Genomic DNA, 26322 nt, shown 5'->3' on the forward strand with positions numbered 1-26322 from the left:
CCAATTTTGCTGCTCTTTCCGCTCCATCATCATATCTACCAGTTCTATATGGTGGTGGAGGGGTGGTGGCGGTGTATGATGTGGTGGCAGTGGTGGCAGTGATAGAGACAGATCTCGTGGAGTGGTGTTGGAAGAATCCTACAATGAATGGGACTATTTCCTCTATCTGCAGCCATCAATCGATCAATAGAAACTTGCATAGATTCCATCATTGTCTTAAGGGAAGTGACAACAGTAGTGAGGACATCAATTTTTGCATCAGTTTATCCTTTATAGGAGTCCAGCTACTGGATAACTTCACTATTGGCTACTATGGTGATGATAAACAAGATTACACTCAAATGTGATGGCAAAATAGTAAATAAATGAGGTTTAAAGAACAATGACAAAATGGTGATTAAATGGAGATATTTAAGTGAGGGACACAATGGTAATTAGAAGGAAATCAATTAGAAACCCAAGGCAAACATAACGTATGTAGGAAGAGAAGAATTGGAAGCAATAGTAAAATAGGGATAAAAGGAAATAAAATATAAAGAGAGGGGAAAAGTTGGAAAATCAGAAAAGATTAAAGAAAGTAAGATAGATAAGGATTATCGATAGATGGGCAAGGGGTTTCTTGGAGGCGAGAGACCAGCATGGGCCAGGAACTGTGATGACAGAGTTCGATGAAGCTACTGTGAGGTGAAGTGGAAGGAGACCAGCGGTGGCATGTTGGCTTCAACCAACGGGTGGTAGCTCGCGACGGAACTTCGACACAGGTATGCCCTCTCTTCTTTCTCTCTCTTCTCATCTTCTCTTCTTCCTCTGTTTCTTTCTTCTCGCTTCTTTCTCTCTCTTTTTTCGATGCTGTCGGAACCCTAAAGAGGGTGTTTCGACTGAGAAGATGTCGGTGGAGGTTCTGGCTTCTCTGTCTACTCTCTCTTCTTCTCATCTTCTCTTCTCCTTCTTCTTCTGTATTCTGGTTCTATCCTATCTCTCTCTCTGCTGCTCTGCTTCTTTCTTTTTTTTTCTATTGTCTTGGTAGAACCCTAGGATCGGTCGTGTGTCGATCGAAGGGAATACAGGGAGCAAAGGAGTGCGGTGAGGGTTTTTATTGTGGGAAGTTACTCTCTTTATACCCTCGGCAGAACCCTAAAGAGGAGGGGGTTCGACTGAGATTTTGGGAGAGAAAAAGGGGTCGGTGGGTGGATGCAGTAGAAGGTTCAATCCCTCTTTTTTCTGCTTTTATGGCTGTTCTCAGTCTCGACAGAAACCAGAACTGAGAATGGGAAGAAGATAGGGAAGGAAAAGAGAACAAAGGAAAGGATCCTTCGACTCTAATACCAAGTTGATGGAGGGCCTTAGGGAAGAAAGGGAAAATCAAAGTAGAGGGGGAAGGAAGGGGAAGCACACACTCTTGCAAAGTACAAATTCAACTAATTCTCATTCAATAATCAAATCATTCTAACTTGGCCACCAGTTATAGCTTATATATAAGGAAAATAGAGATATGAAATTAGAAACTCAACTAAAATATATCTAGCCAAACTAGGAAACAACCATAAAAGGAGACTAATGCAAGGAAAGAAATCCTAACTCCTATGTTCAAGTCTAGAAAGTAAAAAAGCATGAAATAAAAGATAAGTAACTACTAAGTTTATTTCCAACCCATGTTGGACCAAAACCCTGGGCTAGACCGGTTCTTCTTAGCTCTTGGCTTCCAAAGCCAGTCATGTTGGTCCAACCATGCAAGTGCAGTTGCATCTGCATCAGCAAGGCTAGAATTCAAAAAATATCATACTATCATACTATTATATAAGTGCATGTACTCATGCTTCGTGGCTAATCTTTTCTTGTACTACTTTATCCTTCTTATTTATTTAAATACCTTAACTTCTTCATTATCATTTTTCTTTATCTTTCCTATTTTTTCTATTTTTTGAGCACCCTTTGTTCTTTTTATAATTAAATATTAGTTTCATTATTCTTTTAAAAAATTAGTTTCTTTATTAAACTCTCTCTCTCTCTCTCTCTCTCTCTCTCTCTTATTTAGAAACTAGTATTAGTATCTTTATTCAGTTTAACAAAAATTAAGCCTCCTATAATATCTCTAACATCTTTAATTGATTGCATCAGCTAAAAGAAACTTGTCTCTATTTTGGAAGGAGATTGATATGGGAATCATACAAAATCCTCCAACCTCTACATGGTAGCTGAATTCGGCTAAGCCTATTGGCCTTATATGGGACAATCTCCCATTGGGATGATAACCTATATTAGGTAAGTCAATTCTGAAAAATTATGACAACATGTCACTAGACATGTTTAACAACTTACTATGTTGAAGAAGATCCACATTCCATGTTGATCATGATGATCTAATCTTGGAGATCATGTTGAAGTCTCTCATTTGTAAAGTTCCCAATATCCTCAAAGTTAGAGATCTTTCCTACTTTTCTAAATGGGAAAGCTATTGATTTTGAGACCAACATTGAAGCACCATTAATGGGACTCTATATGGAAGAATATAAAATGTTCTATACTTGGAGGTTTCACATTGCCACGTTTTGGAGTTTCCCAATCTTTTCTTATTATTGGAATATTGCCACTTCACCTCACTTGGGATGAAATTCATGAAGGCAGAGAAGCATTGGGACAATTTGGAAGAGAAATGGCATGTGAGGATGATTTCGGTTGGAGGCCTATTATCTCATACATTCTTCAACAGCCCCCTTTCCTCTTTAGTTGGTTCTTTATTTTTGGTAATTCTTTTGGGCCAAAGAACCTAAGTCAATTCAGGATTACCTTGGATTAGTTTCCTTTTATTTCATATGTAATCTTAGCCCAAGAAAAGCTTAGATTAGGATTTCAATTAATTTGTATTTTCTTATTATTATAAGAATTTTTCTCATTGTGGGGGAATGAATAATGAATGAGAATTTTGTTCGTGTTACGCGGTTACAAGTCTAGAAGAGTGTGTTCTTGACTCTTCGTATCCGTAGTTTCCAACGAGGCCGGATCATTGCTCGACCACCATGACCCTCCACAATATGTGCTTTCTTTACAAATAATCAGGTAAGCATCCTTCAAAGCTAGCAATTAAAAAAGGGTATCCAGGTACTTATAAGTTTCAACATCATGTTGCTCACATCAAATACAGAATTATTACTTTTGACTTCTGCATGGAACCCCAACAATTATAATATCATTAGATCCGATAGGGCTTGCACACACAAACCGATTTAATCTTGATTTCTAATCTTAACTTGTAAATTTGTTAATGTTGACACCTTACAACAAAAGCGAGCAATGGGCAGAAGGGCTTCTTGTTTGGCTAAGTAAAGGAGAAGATACACTTGGTGTATGGTCTGAGAGGTACTCCCTGAAAATTTTCTCTTTCTTTTTCTGGGTTTTCAATTTAGTGAAGTATTAGTGTAGAGAGAGAGAGAGAGAGAGAGAGAGAGTATTGATTACCAAACTGTAAACGATGATGGTGGTGCGTGCAGGATCGTCCAATTGATAACAAAGATATAGTGTTGTGGTATGCATTGGGATTTCACCATATACCATGCCAAGAGGATTTCCCAATAATGCCCACCGTATCTGCAAGCTTTAATCTGAAACCTGTAAATTTATTTGAGAAGAATCCCATACTAAGGGCACCTCCAAACGTTGAGAAGGATTTACCTTTCTGTAAAGCTACTTCTTCAAGTTGAACAACTTAGTTAAGAGGATCCAGCTCTTTGGTTCATCAACTTAATGGTTGTACATATGCAATAATAAGCATCATCTTAAAATAGTATTCTTCATATTGTTTCTGAAATGTTACTTCAACACTTACTTGGCTTACATGCCATGGGGGAAGTTTGAGGTTGGTTTGGTTACAAGTGGGTAAGAGAAAAAATGATTAATTAAAATTTTCTCTCATTACTTCTTATCAAATGAGCCATTGTAGTTCGCATAAAATAAAATAAAATAAAAAAATAAGCCATTGTAAAGCTTTCTTCATGAATCATGAGTCCAAGACCACTAATCGATCCCATCCTCCTCCCCGAAACCTTAATTCCATGTCCCTAAAGAGGATTATTACCCTTCTAATACCAAGTACCCACTTGTCCTGGAGCATTGTAACTGCAGTTAGATAGGAAATAAGTAAATAAAAATTGGGGGAGGATTTCCTACAAGGGCAAGAAGGAATTTATATGCTACATGTGTTGGTGTACGATGTCTTGTATTCCATCATAGTTTAATCCAGAGAGTACTAGTAAAGGCGCCTCGACAGGCAGGACGGCAGTCCCTCTCAAATTTTTTATTTAAGGGCAGTTTTGTACTTTCCAGATTAGGGTTTTTTCGCTATATATTTGTAGCAAGGGTTTCTTTCTCAGTAATACAAGCAATACTAAGAGGTGTGAGGACGAGCATTCTAACCCTATTATCCATTGATAGTGAAGCAAGATCAGCAAGATCTCATCTCACCGAAGACATAGGCAATCTTGTTGAACCTCGTAAATCTGTGTATATTGCTTGTTCTTGTTTTTCCATTATCTTCTGCATCGTTTTAGGGTTGGGTTTCTACAACATGAATGAAAGGTTGGAAAATTGTATTATTCATATAGGCCCACATGGGGGCTACATGGTCAAAATAGGAGAGAGAATGTAAAGCGTGGGCTCCACTATTTACTATGTGAGAAGGGTATAAAGGAATTTATACAATGGCCATATATATATATATATATATTGCTAACGACGGGTATCCCAGCTTTTGGCCTGACTAATCCCGCGAGCCCATACTAACCCCACAACCGCATGGACCGGGTCATACCGGGGTTGAATGAGAACCTTATAATGGCCATATGTATGCTTCTTTTTTCATAAAACTTATTTAACAAAATGTTTTGGGCACGACTATGGATGAATACCTTTCCCAAATTATTTTTCAGAAAGCTAACAACCCTAAGGGTGCCAATTGAGAAGCATTTCTATACACACACAAAAAAAAAAAAAAAAAGGGAAGGATCAGGTCCTAATAGATTCTTTTTCGGGTCAGAATCAAAACTGTCCTAATTAGCCAATCAATTTCAAATGTTCGGTTGGTCTTATTCTGGTTCTTAACTAATTCTTATAATATTAATGATAAGCGTTACCTTAATAGGATTTTCTTTTTGCCATTTATTAAGTTGTCAAATAATTTGTATCCAATTTACCAAAAAAAAAAATTGTATCCATACTTTTTCCCCTTTTAGTATATGTAACAAACTTTTTCACGCCTATGAGGGTAAATCCTATATTTTACATGAATAATTCAAAGAATATGTGAAGGCCACAGGGTAAATCCTATACTTTACATGAATAATTCAAAGAATATGTGAAGACAACACAAGTGGCCTCTCCTTAAACTTAGGTTAAGACCGGAAACCACCATGCCAAGAGGCGCTTTCCCTGAAAATCCCTTTTAAATAAAATAGTCAAAAGAAACCTATTAGAGCCTACTAATGGCCAATACTGTTGGAATAGTTGGAAATCTAGGGATATAGGCCTGAAGGTGTGTATTATTAGTGTCCAAAGATTGAATATTATCATCTCAAACTCTCACGCCCTCCACGCACAGTGTGTGTGTGTGTGTGTATGTCTTTCCTTTTCCTTTTAAGACTCTGTTCCTCCTCTCACATTTTTTTCTCCTATCATGTCTCAAGGCTCAATCTATATTATTCTATATTTACACTAAAAAGAAAATCTATTTCTTTCTCTATTCTCTCTCCCCAATTTTTTTTTTTTCGGTAAATTATTCCCTCTCCCCAATGGCCACTACGACGTGCAATTGCTCTTTTTTACTATATATTAAACTGTAAATTACAGTCTACTCCATCTCAGGAAGATGATGAAGAAACCGTAGCTTCTGTACTATAATTTGTGACATAATTGTTTCATAGGAACAATCTCTTGGAATCACGCTCACGCTGATCATTAGAGAAACCAGAATTCTCCATTTTGGAATCTACTATTCTCAAGCTCCTTTAGGATTTATTTTTCTTTCTCTTTTTCCCCCTTTTTTATTCTTACTAAAAAATTATCTAAATTATACGTGTCTATAAGTGAATGTTAGGTTTCACCTTGTCAAATAATCCGATCCTTGCTAAAGTAGATACTTGCATCGGTTTCTTCATTAATAAACAATTTGCATGCAATAATGGGGATTTCAATGAATTTGATGCAATTTGCAATTTTTTTTAGCAGATGATTGCATGAGCATCGTTCATCCTATTGGACTAATTGTATCTTTTCATTGTATGTCGTTTTCCCTCATGTTCTTTTTTGATATTCTGGGTGGGGCTATTTTCTAAGGATTTCAAACCAGAAATTCATTTAACTGTAGATATTTTCGAAAGTATTAACTTAAATTCTACAATAGCATACCCCCTCTTGTTATCTAGAAGATAAGAAATAGTTTAATCTAACTAAGATTGTTGCACTTCTCTATTTTTTGCATTGCTTATAGACTAACGTTGTTACTAAACCAAAAAATACTTCCTGATCTAACATATAAAATAAGTAATCGTATTTCTATTTCAGTTTTACCTGTATTTTGAGGCTTTACATTTTTAATGTTTACTTTTTCTGTGGAGACTACAACTAGGTGCAGAAAATAAATGGCATGGCTCATCTAAAGCAAACTCAATTTGGCAAAGTTGATTTGGATTATGTTTTGGAGACTTTGATTTGGAGAGGTTATATTTCTTTGCCTATTACTGGTGCCATATGATTTCATGGTGACATTTGCTAAAGAATGAAAAACATTCTTCTTCTATACTAGTTCATTTAAATATTTTTCAAATACTTCTAAACCCATTACCCTATTTTACACCCTCCCTTGTGAAGTCCAATTTCTTTAATATTGCTCAGTGCTAAACAACTATTTAATCCAGTTTTGGATCCTCTTTTTGTTTATGTTGTGTTTGTGTGCCTGTACATGTGATCCTTTTTTATCATTGTTTAAAATGTTTAGCCACACGTGCAAATGCATGTGTATTTTTACTAGTATATATATGGGACCTGCCCATAGGCTCAAGGACATAAATGTGGCCTCTTATGGGAAGATTACATGCCTTTTATAATGCTCGAGTTGACAGCTTATGGGCAGATTAAATTTCTACCCATAATGCTCCAATACCTTTCAAAAATAGAAAGGAAAATTTTGTAACCAAAGTTGGTGAAAAAAGTTGGGACTTTACTTTTCTCCCCTTTAGTATACACACATCTTCTTTAATGAGGGTAAAATCTTGTCATTTCACATGTGTACTCAAAAAAATGCAAGACAATGATAGTTTTTGAGAATGACATAATGGTAAGTCACTTTCAAATTGTTTTGAAAACCCTTTTTTCCCTCAATTAAAAGAACTTTTTATTTCACATCTGCCTCTTCGGGTTCATTCACCACTGTCTCTACTTGGGATTTCATTCGTTTAAAAAGCTCCATCATTCCTTAGTGTAACACCGTTTGGTTTAAAGGTGATATTCCCAAGCTACAGTTTCACTGCTTAGCGTGCCCTATCCAACTGCCTCCCTACTCAGTCCTTTCTCATCTACCGGCACATTCAAGTTTCCCCCTCTTGCTGTCTATGCCGGAATGGCACTGAAAATGCTAATCATCTTTTTTTCTCTTGCTTCTTCTCCACTGCAATCTGGAAGAGGGTTCTCAGGTCCTGTTGGCAATCTCGTAGGACCATACTCCCCTTGTCTAGAGAACGGATCTAGCTAGAAATGACTTTTGGTGGATCTTTTATTTGTGATACAATCGGGAAGCTCGCCTTTTCCGCCGCCATCAACCACATCTGGATGGAGCGAAATCTCCAAAGATAGACTTCCAACTCTCTTTCATTTGATAAGATTTGGAATGCCATCTTCTTTGATGTTAGCTCCAAACTTGGCTGTCTCCGGCATCGCATGGTCCATAATTCCCTAAGGAACAGGCTCATTATTGTTTCCTGGGGTCTCCCTCCCTCCATTATTCCCCCCCCCCTCCCTTCTCTTTTGTTTATTCTTCCTCTTGGTAATGAATTTATTTATTCATCCAAAAAATAACTATTGGGAATAAAATAAGGAACAATCAAAATAAGGTTACAACTTTTCAATTCACCACTTCGGTTAAAAGAAAAGAAAAATCTAAGAGACTAAGCTTGTTCACCACTTTAGTTACAACAAGATGCACCCAAAATAGAAACAGAACAGCTAAGTCATATACGATTCTAAAAAGTAATAGAAACTAAACTTGAAGGAAAGTAGAAAATCTAAGAGAATAAGCTTTTGAGATGTCTGGCTGTTAGGAAATAGAGAAATAAAAACTAGACAAAACTCCTACAATAAAATGAAAATTGTATTCCTACTTATGAACCAAATATAGGCTGATTAAAGTAGCCCATTAAAAAAAAAAGGGTAAAAAAGACAACAGGAAGATAAGATCAATACATGTGTAACACATCCTTATACTTCTGTTAATTAAATAAAGCCCTTTTTCTGTGACTTTCCTGCATCAATCTCCTCCCTCCCTTGGCTGGTCTATCATGGGCAACAACAGGACTAGTGAATTTACAACACAAAATAACATATTGGGAAAGCATCATGATGTAGGAAGGGGACCTAGACAACTAGGTTTCCTACAAGGGGTCAATCCACCAGACAAGGGATACTCAATAGGTCTTGAATTGGGTTGAGTTCACAGTTGCTCAACAAAATACAGATTTAACATGCAAGAATATTAGACTAACTAACAGGGTAGCAGCAATCAATACTAGTCTAAGCATGAAAAGCACTCAAAACTACTCAAGTGTCAAATGGGTATATGGGGAAGGGAACATGGCAGCAAATATGTGTTAATTTTAGCACCAATCAATCAAGACATTAAGCAAGATAAGTAAACCAAACAATGTCCTAAAATCAGCCAACTAATGAAAGGTAAAACAGCAGGAATTTCTTTAGGATAACAGTAAATAATGGCTTGAAGAACAGAGTATATTTCAGGTTTCAATGGGGGGGAATAATGAAAATAATAGGCCGCCAATGAGTGTGGAACAAGGGGGGTTTTACCTACCTTCCTGCTGTCCGTAGTCTGAGGAGAAAAGAACTCAAGGTCATCCAAAGTAAAGAGATGCAGTCCACCTGATTTGACGCAGTGGAAGGTTCAGCCCAACTTGTTGACTAGGAACTCAGCAGCAACCCCGGTGCGGTTTTCTCAATCGAGGTAATCTCCAATGACTGTGAACAGTGGCTGCAATAGGGCAGCAGCAACACAGAAAAAGGAAACAGAAAAAAAGAGAGATGAAAGTCGAGAAGGGGAGGGGGAAAGTCGAGAAAGAGGGAGAGAATGGGAGAGAAAGTCGTGAGAGAGAGGGGAGGCGAGAAAGAGAGAGAGACCGAGAATGAGAGACGAGAGAGAGAAGATCGAGAGAGAGAGAGAGAGGGGCGACAGTTTTCTTGTCTTTCAAAATAAATTTCATTAACTCTCTCCCATCGTGGCCAATGGCCTTATGAACTAGTTACTAAAAAAAAAGAAAGGTTAATCCTAGGAAATAATCTCGGAATAAAGAAGTTTCCAAAAAAAACAAATAAGAAATAAAGTAGTTTCCTACTTAATTCAAAAGCCTAAATAAACAAGATATTAGGAAATAAAACTACTAATTAACACATAAGCAGTGGGGTCCACAAGATCTGGATGATAGGAGAGAGAAGGAAAGAGACCAGCGATAGTCTCTTTCCTCATTCTCATGGCAGAGGTCAACCAGCAGCTTTCTTTCTCTTTTCTTCCTTCTTCTTAGTTTTCCTCCAGCCAGATAGAGTGCACGTGTGGCTGGGCCTTGCGCCTACGCCGCTGGTATACGTAGATGTCCCCATCAACTCTCCCCGGCTTAGAAGAATTCACCTCCAGTGAATTATGGCTCATGTAGTACTCAAGCAGATCAGGGTTGAGTTGTTGGATTTCTTACACTGTGATCCAATTGTTGTCAATTTCCGAACGTCCACGCCATTTGACTCAGAACTCTCTAGAACCTCTTGTGTGTGGATACAATCCTCTCATCAAGGATTTCCTCAACTTCTTCAGTTCTCCTCGTGACCTTAGGTACAGGTAGTAAGGAGGTTAGGGGAAGTGGTTGGGTTGGTTCAACGGTATCATCAAGGGTGAAAGGGAAGTCCTCAAGGTCATCAGGGTAAAATGGGGTAATGGTAGAGGCACCATGGTATGGGACAAAATCGTCCACATTGAAAATGTTACTGATTTTCATACTAGCTGGTAGATCAAGGACATAAGCATTGGCACATATCCGCTTAAGTACCTTGAAAGGACCTGTGCTACGAGCATGTGGTTTGCTCGCTTTTCCCTTAACAAAACGTTGCGGCTTGATTCTAACCATCACCATATCTCCCTCTTGAAACTCTTGTAGCCTTCTGTGTACATCTATTTTTGACTTATATTGATCGTTGCTCAGTGTTATCTGTCTTCTTATACCTACATGCAAATCATGTATATGCTGAGCAAAAGATTCGGCTGACGGGGAGGTCCTAGAACTGGACACAACTGGGACAAGGTCTATGGCTGCTCAAGGCTGGTATCCTGAACAAATCTCAAAGGATGACAGACCAGTGGTACGGTACTTAGAACTATTATATGCAAACTCGGCCTGGTTAAGGACTCGATCCCAACTGGTAAGGTGTTCTCCTATGAGGCAATGCAACAAATTTCCCAGACTCCTATTGACAACCTCAGTCTGGCCATCAGTCTGAGGGTGGAAAGCTGAAGAGAAGTGGAGCTTAGTACCCATCATCCGCCATAGGGTCCTCCAAAAATGACTGGTGAACTTAACATTCCTATCGGACACTATGATGAGGGGTAACCATGGTACTTGATAACCTCGTTAAAGAAAATTTTGGCTACTATGGACGTATCAGAGGTCTTAGAGCATGGGATGAAATGGGCCATCTTCGAGAAGAGATCTACAACCACATAAACAGAATCATGGCCTCTCGAAGTTTTTGGCAGACCAAGCATGAAGTCCATGCTAAGGTCCTGCCAAGGGGCATGGGGAACGGGTTGGGGAGTGTTCAAACCCGTATTCTGCTTTTGTTGTTTGGCAGTCTGGCATGTCCTACACTGACTCACAACTCTAGCAACATCCCTCTTCAGTCCTGGCCAAAAGAATCGGTCATCAACGAGGGTGATGGTCTTATCTCGACCGAAATGGCCAATGACTCCCCCAGCATACAATTCCCAGATCAGGAAGTCTCAGAGTGAAGTCCTGGGAATGCACAACTTGCTTCCTTTAAAAAGGAAGCCCTCCCGAAGTAGGTAGTCTGAGCGACTGACAAGGTTACCTCCACTCAAGGAAGTGAATGACTCACTAAAATCAGGACAGGTGAGGTATTGGTCCTTGACTCACTCGAATCCTACAACATCTACACTCATGGTCTGAAGCAACACACTAGCCCGACTCCTAACATTAGTGCGACTGAGGAACAAGTTTACCCGGCTTAATGCATCTGCAACAGTATTCTCTACACCAGGTCTATGCTTGAATACAAAGGTTTACTCTTGGAGAAACTCGACCCACTTAGCATGTCTCTTGTTTAGTTTCTTTTGGGCACTCAAGTATCTCAGAGCCTGGTGGTCAAAGAATAGCACGAATTCTTGCGGTAGAAGGTAATGTTGCCAATAGCGCAATAATTGGACAACCGCATAGAATTCTTTATCGTATGTGGAATATCGTTGCCTTGCTTCATTAAGTTTCTCACTAAAGTAGGCAACAGGGTGTCCTTGCCCTAGGACACCACCTATTCTAATACCAGATGCATCACAGTTTACTTCAAAGACCTTTGAAAAATCTGAAAGGCGCAAGACGGGGGCCTCAGTTATAAGCCTTTTAACCTCAGTAAAAGACTTTGTAGCACTCTTAGTCTATTGAAACTCCTTCATGCAAACCGTGATAGGAGACATAATAGAACTAAACCGGTAAATGAACCTCCTGTAGAAAGTGGCTAAGCCATGAAAACTTCGCACTTCATGGACATTAGTCAGCTCAGGCCACTCTATAATCGCTCTCACTTTCTCAGGGTCAACAGATACTCCTTGGGCTGATACAACAAACCCTAAGAAGATGACTTGATCACTCATGAAGGTGCACTTCTTGAGGTTAACATAGAGTTTTTCCTGTAGAAGCACATGAAAAACCTTCTGTAAGTGATCCAAGTGGGAAGACGGGGTCTTACTGTAGATGAGGATGTCATAAAAGTAGACCACTAAGAACTTGCCGATGAATGGTTGAAGCACTTGATTCATTATTCTCATGAAGGTGCAAGGTGCATTTGACAAGCCAAAAGGCATGACTAACCACTCGAAAAGGCCATCCTTCATCTTGAAGGCTGTCTTCCACTCATCTCCAGGCCTAACCCGAATTTGGTGGTACCTGCTCTTGAGATCAATCTTCAAGAAGATCGAAGAGTTGGCCATCATATCCAACATGTCATCAAGCCTAGGGATAGGGAACCTATACTTGACAATGATCTTATTGATGGCCCTACTATCAACACACATACGCCAGGTACCATCTTTCTTTGGCGTGAGCAAGGCAGGTACTGCACATAGGCTAAGGCTCTCCCTAATGAATCCCTTCTGTAACAATTCATCCACTTTCCGCTTGAGTTCGGCATGCTCTTTGGTATTCATTCGCATGGGGTAAATTCGGGAGAGAGCATCTTGGAACTAAATCAATAGCGTGTTGGATGTCACGCATAGGCGGTAACTCATCAGGTAGCTCCTCAAGGAATAACCTCTCAAATTTTTTCAACAAGGGTTGTACTTCTCTAGGAGCCTCAGTAAATAAGTGTGACCTATCGGTATTACTCTATATGGCAACTAGAGCATTAATCAACCCTGACTCTTGACACTCTCCTTTAAATTGTTATTGATTTAAAATGTTGAGTGTTTTGGTGGGGGTGGGTTTGGATGTACTTCTATTGTGTTCTGGAACCCTTACTTCCTTAGGGGCACTAGGGGTCAACCTAATTTTCTTCCCTTTGAACACAAAGACATAGGTGTTAGACTTCCCATAATTGGTGACATCCCGGTCATATAACCAGGGTCTACCTAGGATGATGTGGGCAACATCCATCTCTAGGACAACACACCACACTCGATCCTCATATCCTGCAAAGTGGAGGGGACCTAGACACCTCAGATTAACGGGGATGGTGGACTGATCTACCCATGTAACCTTGTAAGGCTTGGGGTGGGGTTCAGGTTTGAGGCCCATTCAAGCAACAACGCTCTTGGCGACCACATTCAAGCAACTCCCGCTGTCTATGGCTATGCGGCAATTCTTGCCTTGATGACATGTGTAAGTGATGAAAATATTAATTCACAGCTAATCATCACTACTCCTAGGTTATAAGACCATGCATCGCACAATATCGAGCTTAAGGTCACCGGCCTCCTCAACGTCCTCATAAAATATGGTCTCATCTAGTCTATAGTCCTCATACTCATGGTCTTGAAAACCCTCTTGGTCACCTTCTTCAGAAGTCTGCTCTCCCACATAAAGATTTCTATTGAGAGCACTCTCTGGAGAAGTGACCAAACCAGCGACACTTGAAGCACTGATGTTGCCCACTACTCTTGGGTACTCTTCCCAAAATTCATTTACCCTTGTTGTCAAATTGACGTTGTGGTGCAGCAGGGGGTTTTGGGAATCCAGTTGAGCCTTGGGGTGGTTTTATAAATTGGGACTCCCCAGCTTGGAAGCTTTTCCTCTGAAAATAAGTTCTCATGGAGGTCCACCTTAAGGGTATCTTGAAGGCTTGTGGAAAGTCTCGCACTAGGTGGGGTCCCATATGAGACTGAATTTCGGAGTTGAGCCCAGTAAGGAATCTGGATAGTGTCTGCTCAACATCCTCCCGAATACGGCTTCTAATTTTCAATTCATTGAACTTGCTCATGTATTTGGTCACAGTCAACTTTCCTTGCTTCAGGGTATTCATTTCATTCAACAACTGGAGCCTCTAAGTGATAAGTAAAAATTCTCTGTTGAGCCTCTCTTGCATTTCTACCCAGGTGGTGATTGGCTCAAGTCCTAGGTGGTCCTCTTGGTACTCTAAGTCTGTCCAGAAGTTCTGGGCAACTCCGATAAGCTTGAAGTTAGCAAATCGGCAGCGGACTTCCTCACGCATATCGTAAAAATCGAAGTACCTATCCATCTGCTTAATCCAATCTAGGAGGATCCTAGCATCAATCTAACCATCATAGGTAGGGGCATCTACCTTAATCATCTGTCTGACATCAAAGTCCCTATCATGATGCTCATACCCCTCATCATCTCCATATTGGGTATGGTGTCATGGCGGTGGTCCTCGACCCCTACCCCGACCTCCACCACGCCCTGGGCCTTGGAAGTTATCCTATATCCGGTCATAACCATCAGTGTGGTTATTCTCGTTCACTTCCTTAGGGTTAAGGCCTCTGTCCCTAAGTTCAGTGCCAGTTGTGTTATGGCCTTGCCGTCCATCAGGGTTTTTGGCACTTGTTTCGAGGGAAGCCAACTTATCGGTAAGGGTTTGGAGATGGGCAGCCTGTGTCTCCTGTACAGCTTGGTTAGCTTGGAGGGTAGCTTGGATGGCTTTCATGAATTTAGCCAACTGCTCAGGTTGGGTGGGGGTGCTAGGAGGGTCAAACATATTCTAGTATGCTCTACCACTACGAGTGGACATAAGGAGATGGGCAACCAAGGCACGGTTGCCACCAATGACTCAAGGTCTACTCAAAATCTCCAATTGAGATAGGTAGTTAGCCCTCTCAATCTTGAGGTCAGAAATCTTCCTCTCAAGTGTGTGCTTTTGGTGGGAATAGCATTCAATGCTATTTGGTCCAGCCAATCTAAGAAAGAAAAGGGTGTCCTCTAACCTATAATAACGCTCTCTTAACTCAAACTCGACTACGGACAGATTGTGACAAAGACTAGACCTCAGAAGGTAAGACATGTAAACAATGGACAGCAGTACCTAATTACCCTAAACCTAGACAAAACCATGCTTTGATACCAAGATGATGTAGGGAGGGGACCTAGACAACTAGGTTTCCTACAAGGGGTCAATCCACTAGACAAGGGATACTCAATAGGTCTTGAATTGGGTTGGGTTCACAGTTGCTCAACAAAATACATATTTAACATGCAAAAATATTAGACTAACCAATAGGGCGGCAACGATCAATACTAATCCAAGCATGAAAAGCACTTAAAACTACTGAAGTGTCAAATGGGGATATGGGGAAGGGAACATGGCAGCAAATATGTGTTAAGTTTAGCACCAATCAATCAAGACATTAAGCAAGATAAGTAAACCAAACAATGTCCTAAAATCAGCCAACTAATGAAAGGTAAAACAGCAGGAATTTCTTTAGGATAACAGTAAATAATGGCTTGAAAAACAGAGTATATTTCAGGTTTCAGTGGGGGGAATAATGAAAATAATAGGCAGCCAATGAGTGTGGAACAAGGGGGGTTTTACTTATCTTCTTGTTGTCCATAGTCTGAGGAGAAAAGAACTCAAGGTCATCCAAAGTAAAGAGATGTAGTCCACCTGATTTGATGCAGTGGAAGGTTCAGCTTGATGGTGTAATGCTCGGCAGCAGCCCAACTTGTTGACTAGGAACTCAGCAGCAACCTAGGTGGGGTTTTCTCAATCAAGGTAATCTCCAATGACTGTGAACAGTGGCTGCAATAGGGCAGCAGCAACAGAGAAAACAGGAAACAGAAAAAAAGAGAGATGAAAGTCGATAAGGGGAGGGGGAAAATCAAGAAAGAGAGAGAGAATGGGAGAGAAAGTTGTGAGAGAGAGGGGAGGCGAAAAAGAGAGAGAAACCGAGAATGAGAGACGAGAGAGAGAGAGGGGCGACAGCTTTCTTGTCTTTCAAAATAAATTTCATTAACTCTCTCCCATCGTGGCCAATGGCCTTACATAAGTAATGAACTAGTTACTAAAAAAAAAGAAAGGTAAATCCTAGGAAATAATCTCGGAATAAAGAAGTTTCCAAAAAAAAAATAAATAAATAAAGTAGTTTCCTACTTAATTCAAAAGCCTAAATAAACAAGATCTTAGGAAATAAAAATACTAATTAACACATAAGCAGTGGGGTCCACAAGATCTGGACGATAGGAGAGAGAAGGAAAGAGACCAGCGATAGTCTCTTTCCTCATTCTCACGGCAGAGGTCGACCAGCAGCTTTCTTTCTCTTTTCTTCCTTCTTCTAGTTTTCCTCCAGCCAGATAGAGTGCATGTGTGGCTGGGCCTTGCGCCTACGCCACTGGTATACGTAGATGTCCCCATCACATCACTTAGAAGATAGCATTATAATCATGAAGAACTGACCCTCTAACCACTCCGCCACAAAGGTGAGTGAGATACAACAAAGTCTAACAGCTAGTGACCATCACTTGATGTCCCACAGATGATCTAATATGCAGAAATGCATCAAAAACCTCTTCAAAGCCATTGTGCCATCAAGGTAGTTGTGTAACATTCTTCAATAATCCCACATTTTGCTGATATATACATTGACGATGCCCTTCCCTAACAGTTCGAGGAGCTTTTAGGTTAAACAGTAGCGAACATGGTATTAGAGCAAGGAAGTCAAGTGTTCAACTCCGAGGAAGTGCACCGAAAGAGTTTTCCCAACATTTCTTCTCCCTCGGTGATGTGTGAGCTCCACATGCAAGGACCATGGGATCTTGGCTTGCAAGTGCAAGGGAGTGTTGATGTATACATTGACGCTTCCTTTCCCTAAAAGTTCGAGCTTTTAGATGAAACGGTAGTGAAGACATTTACCTACGACAACAATAAATTCCAAGTCTTCAACAATTGCTGAAATGTCAACCGAAAGTTTAGATATCATTTTTCCTTCCCTTTCTGCAATCCACTTTGTCCAAGGTCGATCACATAGATACATACTGAATCTTTCAGACTACACCAATGGGGATCATTCGATGAATATGTAGTCTAACTCGGCCTATAAAACTGGCCTGCTACTGCATAAACCTAAAATCTGAGTAATTATACACACCTATATCCCACAAGGAAACAGAAAAACTGAGCACATAGCTAAAATTAATGGAAATAACAGGTCTACAAACTTGGCTCATTTGAAACCAGTAAATAGACCAACCAAGTATAGCTTTGGCCAGTCAAATACTACAAATATAATTGTGAATTTTGCACTTGATTGATCTCAGACGAAGTTACATTAACATGGAAAAGTAACCTGATCCGATTCGTTAAAGGGTTTCTTAGGAATAACTGATCAGCTTACTCAATCAGTTTTTGAAATGATGTACCAGCTGGTCACCCTTTCAACCTCTAATTATTACATCTGACCTGTTAGCTTATAACTAGAATACATGCATGTTATCAAACTAGACAGGAACCTAGAATTAGGACGCCTGTAAACATGTAACCGCCCTCCCATTTTGTTGGGTGAATAACTGATTTTATTGAAAATAAGAGCAAAATAGAGACTAAAAAGATGGAGAATACATGTTTATTACTGTGAGCCTATAATTACAGAGTCTTGGATCTATCAATTATTATATAGATTTATACTTGTGATAGAAGAAGAACATTCAAATCCCTGCAGTATGTATAATTTCAAAGAAGTAAACATAAAAAAGCCTGCAAATATATAATGATAAATTATTGGACACCCAAAAAGTCTTTTATGTATATCTATATTAAAGATAGCTCTCGAAGTAGAGGAAGCTCTCGAAGTAGAGGAAATATGCAAATCACTGAAGCAAGGTCATCCAGTATAAATACTAAGTATCAAAGTCCACCACTTAGTCCACTGCCTAATTGCAGGTAGATATTATGAAGAGTTCATCACACTATTGACAACATCAAGGTTTGGAACTTGCAACCTTTCTTGGTCTGTGGTCCAAAATTAAACCCACACAAAGTAATAAGGCATAGTTGACATGACACTATGACAGTCTCAAAGTAGCCATTCTCCAACTACACAACCATTTGTCTCATCCTGTCCTTCCAAAACAGAAATGAAAATGTCCAGTTTCCGACCCTAAACAAAGCACAACAAGCATCAACAGCATTTTTTACAAATAATTCATGCCCTCGGAAAAAATTATGTTCACCAGATTTAATCTGCCAAGTAACATTATATTCAAGCAATAGGAACAATTAAATTGCAAAAAATCAACTCTTCTTTTTTTTTCTTTTTCTTTTTTTTCTGATTTTGCATTTTTATCATAAATATAAATGCACCATTTTATGTAAAATAATAATTTCCAACTTGCAATCCATGACACAATCATTTTAGCACACAACTGTTTCCAGAAAATCAATTTTATACCACACCTAGGTAAGCATTATCAGTTTTACAAATATGATAAAATCTAGAGAGCAACTTCTATACAGCCAAGCACTCATAGATGATGGATAGTATCACTTTGAGTGGGCAATTTCCAACTCAGCCACACATTTTTTAAATGTGCATGAAGTGGTTCAGTTTAGTGTCTTTCCAACTTGTAAGCTAACACCAGTCGTACATCTTTTTGCAAGATGATACATCTGGATATAAAGAAGTTGTGTGCGATTCAGAACCCATAAGCTATCATTCATCAAGTGTTTAGCTTATGCAAGTCTAAATAATCAACTGAATATACAGATGATAAAATTTATGAAGCTATCATCAACTTACTTCGCAGAAAATATTTTCAACATTTTAAACACACAAAAAAAAGAAGCAGAGCAAGATCTTGATAAAGAATTCAGAATGTCAGCTAAGCTAAACATATCGAAATTGCAAATAATGAATAAAATATTCTTATAAAACATGAAGCTAAATATAAATCCAGAAAGACATGCTCTTTCTTTTAAACAAAAAACTCTTACAGAGTCATATTTTACTTATCTCAGAAGATATAAAAACAACAAATATACGAAAAAAGAATAAGCATCCACAATACAGAAAAGAGCCAATTTCACCATATGCTAATTGTGGAGCAACAATAAACAGAGGAAATAAACAAGCGCAAGTAGCAGAAACAAAGAGGACTTACACTCTATTAAAAAGAACATCTACAACAATATTCCTTCTTGAACGAGGCTCAATGATAGGATGAAAGCACTCATGCATGATTTTCCAGGCATGTGATAGCTTAACCTGATAATCAATCTTTGACTGTGCCTCAACAAAGTAACTATCATTTCTCCCTCGTCTCAACATAGTCCAGGATAAGCCTTCAATGCTTGTTGGATTTGATTTGCCAAGAATTTGATGAAGATGACCAAAAATCTGAAAAGCAATAATAAAGTTCTGAAAGTTTAAACAGAAACAGATTTAGGGAAAGAAAAAATAGAACTGTGGGACACAAAAATGTGCACACACATCCTCAAACATTAGCTGACAACAAATAAGAAACTGGTGAAAAGCCTTATAAGTTATAACCCAACCACAGTCCACAATGACCAAAAATCTAAATAATCAGTGAAGGCATCAAAGCAATAAGAAGATTCTAATGCAACCCTTCGTTAGAAACCCAGCTTTTTGGTTGCTGTGCGCCCACCCCAGCGATAAATCCAAATATAAAGGGCAGTGGCAGTTCCTGTAAATAAATTGAACAGTTTAGGACCCTTTTGGAAGTGGAAAACAAAAACTGAGACTAATAGGTAAATAAATTTTAATCTGGCACTGAATATTAGAATGGGGATAAAACAGAATAAAATCAGGAAGCAGGGGGGTTTGTGTAAAGAAAAAATAGTTGTTTTTATATGCAAATTACAAAATAAGGTTTTCCTCACCCCCAAACTGATTGAAGATAAGAGATCTCACAGTTCTCACCCAAGCTGAAACTTTGGGAGAAGAATCCTATCGCAAAACCCTTTTAAAATCATCGGATAGCAGTCTCTCCTACGAAGCAGGGGGTAAGGCTGCATACATTTGCCCCTCCAAGACCCTGCAGTAGCGGGAGCTTCGTGCATTGGGTTCTCTTTTTTTAGCAGTTCAAAATAAAACACCAGAAGTAAGACAAAGCTTGCTGAAACCAGGCTGGGCAGTAATTGCAGAACCAGGTTTCATCACAAAGAAATATCTCACAGCAGGTTTGGTTATAGGGACTAACAATCAAGGATTAGAGTTTTCTTTTTTTTAGCAGTTCAAAATAAAACACATGAAGTAAGACAAAGCTTGCTGAAACCAGGCTGGGCAGTAATTTCAGAACCAGGTTTCATCACAAAGAAATATCTCACAGCAGGTTTGGTTATAGGACTAACAATCAAGTATTAGAGTTTTCTAAGGCAGGGAGAGTCATGCCCCAAATCTCAGGCCCAATGGGATGGGAGAGGTATGGTGGATCCATTCCGCGGATATTCTTTTTAGTTCCAACCGTATCATTCAACAATAGGAACCAGTAAAAGATATCGAATCTCAACAATAAAGATAGGAATTCAGAAGGAAGAACAGCAACAGAAACAGAAAAAGGAAGAAAGAAGTGAAGAAGATTGTAACTGAGAGGAGAGAGAACTGCATTGATGGAAAAAGAAAAGAAAACAAATATTAATATTCCTATTCAACTCTACCCTTACTCAATGGGAAATTGAACTCAAACTGGGAAATTGAAACAAACTCCCTATGTATATTTAACATAGAAGATTACAAGAATAACCCAAACAATTAAATAATCTCCTAAATACTCCTATGGAACTGACAATGAGGTTTGAACCCAGTTCTTCTCAATCTGGGTTTCCAGATTGAGTCATGCCAGTCCAGACATGATAAGTGCAACTACATCGATTTCTCTGTTCTTCAGAATAATTTGTAAAGTAATATTCTTCGTACACATGGCTCAGATTGGCATGAAAATCAACCCATGATTAGATGAGACAGGCAAGCCAGGCAGCCAGAAACTCATCCTGAAAGAACACCAATGGTAAAATGATGAAAATATTAAGGAAAGAGTATAATTACTTTTTTGAGGAAAATATTAAGGGTGAAATGATTAAGAAAATGGTATAGCTTATATTACTGGTCAATGGATAAGGGCAATTTTTCAATCATAGTTTGAAATCCATCAAGAATAGTTACTTCAAATGAAAACTTGATCCTGCCTTGAAATTGTTGGAGTTTATGTAATAGGGGTACTTAAGGAACCGTCTTCATATATAGTTGTCCTAAGTTGTATTTTCCTTTTTTCTCTTTTACCTCCCCAGGAAGGACTATATAATTTTCCCAAGTTACTAGTTTGAACCTAATATAGGTGGCAAGAGGAAAATGCTCCCCCATGATTTGCACTCTTCATTCTCTTTCTCCTCTCAACTCCTCTCCTTCTTCTTCCTTCCTCTCTTCTTCTCCCTCATCTCTAACCCTAATCTCTTTGATTTACAACTGAAATACCTTCGCTGATAAATCATAGAGTTTTACTTTTACATTCCCAATAAGCATCACTCCAGAATATGAATTTCACCCACGTCAGTGTTTTTCTTAGTTAGCAGAGCGGCATTCATGTCCAAAACTTCATGTTTAAGGTGTTGTCCATGGTTCCAATAGGTCAGCCAGACTATTGCCACATCTATCAGAACAAAAAAATAGTTACCTGAAGTTCTTCTGACTTCTCAAATTATAAAATTTTGGTCAGATCTCATTGAAACTTCCGTCAAATTGACCAAGACCTATATTTTTAATCGAGAAAATGATAAACTTTGGTGGAAGCGTGGAAATGCTTCAACCACTGACTGCGTCAAAGTCTCAAGTAAAAACGTTAATTTGGATTTCAGTAGACACTAATGGAATAGACCATACCATGCATATTTACCATAATTTTTAAGGTGGTAAGGCGATGGAAGAGTTTAAGGGTCTTTCGGAGCGCCATAGTGATAAGGTGGGCATAAAGCGTCGCCTTATCGACTAAAGCGTTCCTATGTAATTTTTTTTATAAAACCAATGTATTTGGCTCAAATCCCAGTTGAATCCTATTACTCATATGTTAAATAAATATTAAAAGTTCATATTCATACCAATGTAAAATATTCATCAAAAAAACAAATCAATAAAGTGAATAAACTAAGTTCATCTTCATCAATCATCAATCATCATAACATATTAACATATAATATAAATACATAATTATAAAATAAAATTATAAATATAAAGAAAAGAAGACATAAAAAATACAAGTATTTATTATACTTACCTCTATGAGGCCAAAATGAGTGCCTAAGCCCTAAGGTCATCCACTATATCTCTACTCCTGTCAAAGAAGAATGAAGCTCACCACTGCCGGAGCAAAATGGTCGCCTGGATCAGTGGTTCTTCTTTGTTCTTTGATTCCTTCTCAAAGCCCTTTCTTAAAACCCTTGACAAAATCCAAACCCTGTTTGTGAATCGGGTTTTTGTTTTGTTTGTTTTGGTTATTTTTTGTGGAGTAAAGTTGATCCCATACATCTCAAGTGTTAACAAAACCATACACCTACCAATAAAAAATCTATATTTGGAATCTTCATCAAGTAATTTTAAAATGTGTTTAAAAAAAAAAAAACCCATAAGGCGCCACTTCAATAAGGCGAAGCACTGCCTTACCATCTCTAGACCGCATCAGTGCCACCAGCGTCTTAAAAACTATGATAGTTGCCACGGCGCTAAGGCGAACAAAGGCATTAGAGGGATGCCTAAGTGCTTAGGCAACAAGTCGCTCGCCTTAAGGCGAACAAGGCATTAAATGCGACCAAGTGTTATTTTTTATTTTCCCACTTTTCTAACCACAGTGTTCAATATCATACAAGTTCCAAACTAAGAGAGTGTAGTTGAAAAAATGATCTATAATAACATGTTTATCTATAGAGTTACTCATTGGCCCTGCTTTAGGATTTGTAAGGCCCTACAAATTTCCCAAACTACAGCTACAACCTAAGTCGGAAAATCATATTCTAGATTGTTACAAACCCAATATCTGCAACCAGTAACTTGAGAGAGTACGAGGAGAGAAAGAGATTGAGAGAGAAGAAGAGGAGAGAGACTGTAAGAGGGGAGCAGCCGAGTGTGTTTCCCAGTCCCCCCTACCATCAATATTTATTAACACCCAAAGTAGTACAATCAAACTAGGAAACTAAGTCCCCGTGCCACAAGCAAGATAAAATAGGAAGTCTATCCTAATTAGTAAGTAGAGATCTATCCTAACTAGGGAAAGAAATAAACTAACGCAACACAAGGAAGTAAATATCATCAACGATAGGGACACTCCCCATATCGTGGTAGATATCTTAACATAGATGAACCCACAAGTAGACCAGACAACAGCCTCAAGATGAACCAACCTGTCTCGAGTCTCTAACAGTTCACCGCATGATGTCAAAAAAAAGACCATGTTATATAAGTATGTTCCCTTTTGTCACTTATAGGAGACCACTTCCAAATCCTTTTGGTTTGGTAAGATAATATATTGCGATTGATCTATTAAATCTGTGGTCAAGCGGTCAAAACAGCCTCTCGACATTCTTGGGGTAAGGCAGTTCTCCCCCCCCCCTCCGGGACCTTGCACATGCGGGAGCCTCATGAACCGGGTACGCCCTTTATTTTCTAGTAAATCTGTGGGAAACCAATTTAATGACCTTTTCTTTTGGTATTGGTATTAATGTATTATAATATTCTGTATTTTAGAAATTTTCAAATCTTTTAAGATATGTAATAATATTCCATTTGAGTAATGTTTGTTTTTAAAACTTTGATAACAAAATTTCCTCTCAATAGTTAACAAGCCAACCAATCATGGATCTAAACAATACCCCTTTTCCTCAAAATATTCCATACCGATCCACATAATATTATGATATTGATGCAGAATCGATCTCGAACCAATAAAGCCAGCGAGAAATCAATCGCAACAAGATTGCATATAGGGACAAACCAGTATAAAGAACAAAACTCTCGAACAAATTTTTTTTTTTTTTCATATGAAAGAAGAAAATAAAAAGGATATGACCAAAGCTTTACCACCTGGCCTGCGGCACTGGAATCACCACAATAGGGTCTGATGAAATCACCATAAAGAGGACTAGAACTGCATCACCACAGTTTGAAAGGACAGCATCACCACTAACTTTTTTTTTCAATAGTTCAAGGGTCTAAGCCTATCTTCAATATTTATGGCATCATAGAAACTGAAACCTCTAATGTGGTAGGAGGATCCCTTACAATTTAAGTCTTCCATCAAAATAGAAACTATCTAGAGCATTATAGAAACTATGGATGGGTTGTAGCATATCTATCCAACCATACAAAATAGAAAGTATGAAGCCACAAAGTGAAACCCCCAATCCCCATAGTAGCCGGAATATCTTTAACAGAATATTTCTCACTCAAATCTCCTCTAGATATTCTAGAATATTCTCCCTATGATCTGTGTCAGATATTAAGAGGCACTAAACCAGGCTAGAAATATTAATAATCCAGACCAGAGAATAACAATTCAAATGGTTCTGTCAGGCAGAAGTGTAAACTAGGGCTGTCTAATCAGACTGATTGTCTATTCTGAATTGCAAATTTTGTGACATCAATACATAATAGGACCTATTGCATTATCCAGGCAGGCTGGAGATACCCATTAACCATTGGCACTTTGTTTTCTTCATTAGTGCATGTAATATTTCCATAAATCGCTAGTGCAATGACCAGGCCCCGAAAACCCTAAGCGACAGAAACGCTCGAAGCGAAGGAAGCAACCTTGTGGCCGCTGCTTTGGAGCAGCCTGGCCGTGAGGCTGGGCTGCTCCCCCCCCCCTTCTCCTCAAATCTGCCCCTCCCTTCACCTTCTCTCTCTCTCTTCTTCTCTTCTCCCTCCTTCTTCCTTTGCACCTCCCCTTTCCCTCTTCTTCTTCCTCATCTTCTTCTCACTCCCTCTGCCCTCTTTCCCTTCTTCTCACTCCCGCTCCCTTGTTCCTCCTCCACTCCCTTTCTCTTCTTCTATCTCCCTCTATTCCTAGTGTCAGCCATCTTGATCGGTGTTGAGGCTATTGCAACCGCTCGGCTTTCCTTCCCACCGGCCTCTTTCCTTGCTTGGTCAGTTGATGAGTTGGTGTTGGCCCCTTCTAAGGCTAGCTGTCACCTGGTTGCCGCCCTGCCAAGCCTGCTATCCCACTGGTCATTAGCCCTCTTGGCTATCAGCCCTTATAGATGTCACCAGGCTCATTTGGCCTATTCGCCGACCTGGTTGCTCCACCAGTTTCGCCTCTCAATCGGCTGCTCTCCGAGCTTGTAGCCATTCTGGATGATGCCACTCCCGCTAGGCCTACTGTCCCATTAATCGTCAACCCCTCAAGGTTGGCCACCCTACAGGATGCCAGGCTCGTTTAGGCTGTCCTCTTACTCGTCGCGTTGGCCTCCACCCTCATTCTCAGCCACCCCCGCTGGGCTTGCAAGCCGCTGGTAACCTACCTTTTAGTCTGTTAGTTGTTGGATCTCTATCCCGATCGGCAGCAGCCTCTTCAACAACTACCCGTCAGACTGCTCTTGTCCAAAAGCCACTCCGTTGTTGCCCTCCGAAAGGCTGGTGCCCATCCGCCTCAGCAACGCCATCCGTTAGGCCGTGGCTATCCGCAAGGCCAGTGCTCCTCCACCGTGGCTGCCTCTTTACCATTGTGCTCCTTCTTCATGTTGGCGACTAGGAACTTGTGTTGAGATTAAATTGTTAGAGTTTGTGGTTCTCTTTCCGGTTTTCCCTTCACTTCTGTTTGGGCATCCAAGCCGGGTTGTAGAAGTTCTCTTTGCCCAAGTGGATCCTAGTTGGTGCCCTCTATGGGCTTTTGTATCCCTTATTGGGCTTGAAACTCCCCCTTTAGGGCTATATTTTCCCTCTCCCCCTTCTATTAATGCATTTACTATTCACCCAAAAAAGTATTATATAAGCCAAAAGCAAGAATAAGTTATTCTTTGCCTATTAGGAGGCAAACCATCAAATAATCTAAGTTGTCTTAGCTCTTGTCCTCATTCTCTAGAACCCGTCTAAACTTCAAAAACCCTAAAAAAACATTAACTGATTATCTAATCGGACCGGATAATTATTGCTATACAATTCGAATTCGGATCCGGATACCCATTGACCGGATACAGATACCCCTAAATAGATACGGATGAAATCGAATTCGGATTTTCAGCTATCTGTTTACATCCCTACTCCTGTCCCTCACCTTCCCCCTCCCCTAAAAACAACAAAAAAATACCCACCAAAATTTTTTCACTGACAAGCCACTGCCAATTAATTTAGCTAGCAGTTCTCTTCAAAGGGAACCTATTAAAAGCAAAATGAAT

General features: G+C 39.3%; 1 protein-coding gene across 5 annotated transcripts in view; it reads right to left on the reverse strand.

The window, feature by feature from the left end:
* Positions 1 to 26322, reverse strand: part of LOC122072073 — a 45896-nt gene that overhangs the window by 9050 nt on the left and 10524 nt on the right. Inside the window, exons 5-7 of one of the 5 annotated variants that reach the window (XR_006138324.1) lie at positions 19566 to 19631; positions 19086 to 19321; positions 3457 to 3585 (exon numbers count right to left, since the gene is read on the reverse strand). Coding sequence is in view for 3 of the 5 variants with exons in the window: in XM_042636615.1 (XP_042492549.1) it covers positions 18022 to 18085; positions 19086 to 19321; positions 19566 to 19631 (366 nt within the window). In the remaining 2 variants the exon portion in view is untranslated. Of the gene's footprint in view, positions 1 to 3456; positions 3607 to 17696; positions 18086 to 19085; positions 19322 to 19565; positions 19632 to 26322 lie in introns of those variants that run through there. The other 4 variants (XR_006138323.1, XM_042636615.1, XM_042636613.1 and 1 more) reach the window with 4 other exon arrangements.

Source organism: Macadamia integrifolia, chromosome 2, assembly GCF_013358625.1.
Source record: "Macadamia integrifolia cultivar HAES 741 chromosome 2, SCU_Mint_v3, whole genome shotgun sequence".
Classification (NCBI taxonomy): domain Eukaryota; kingdom Viridiplantae; phylum Streptophyta; class Magnoliopsida; order Proteales; family Proteaceae; genus Macadamia; species Macadamia integrifolia.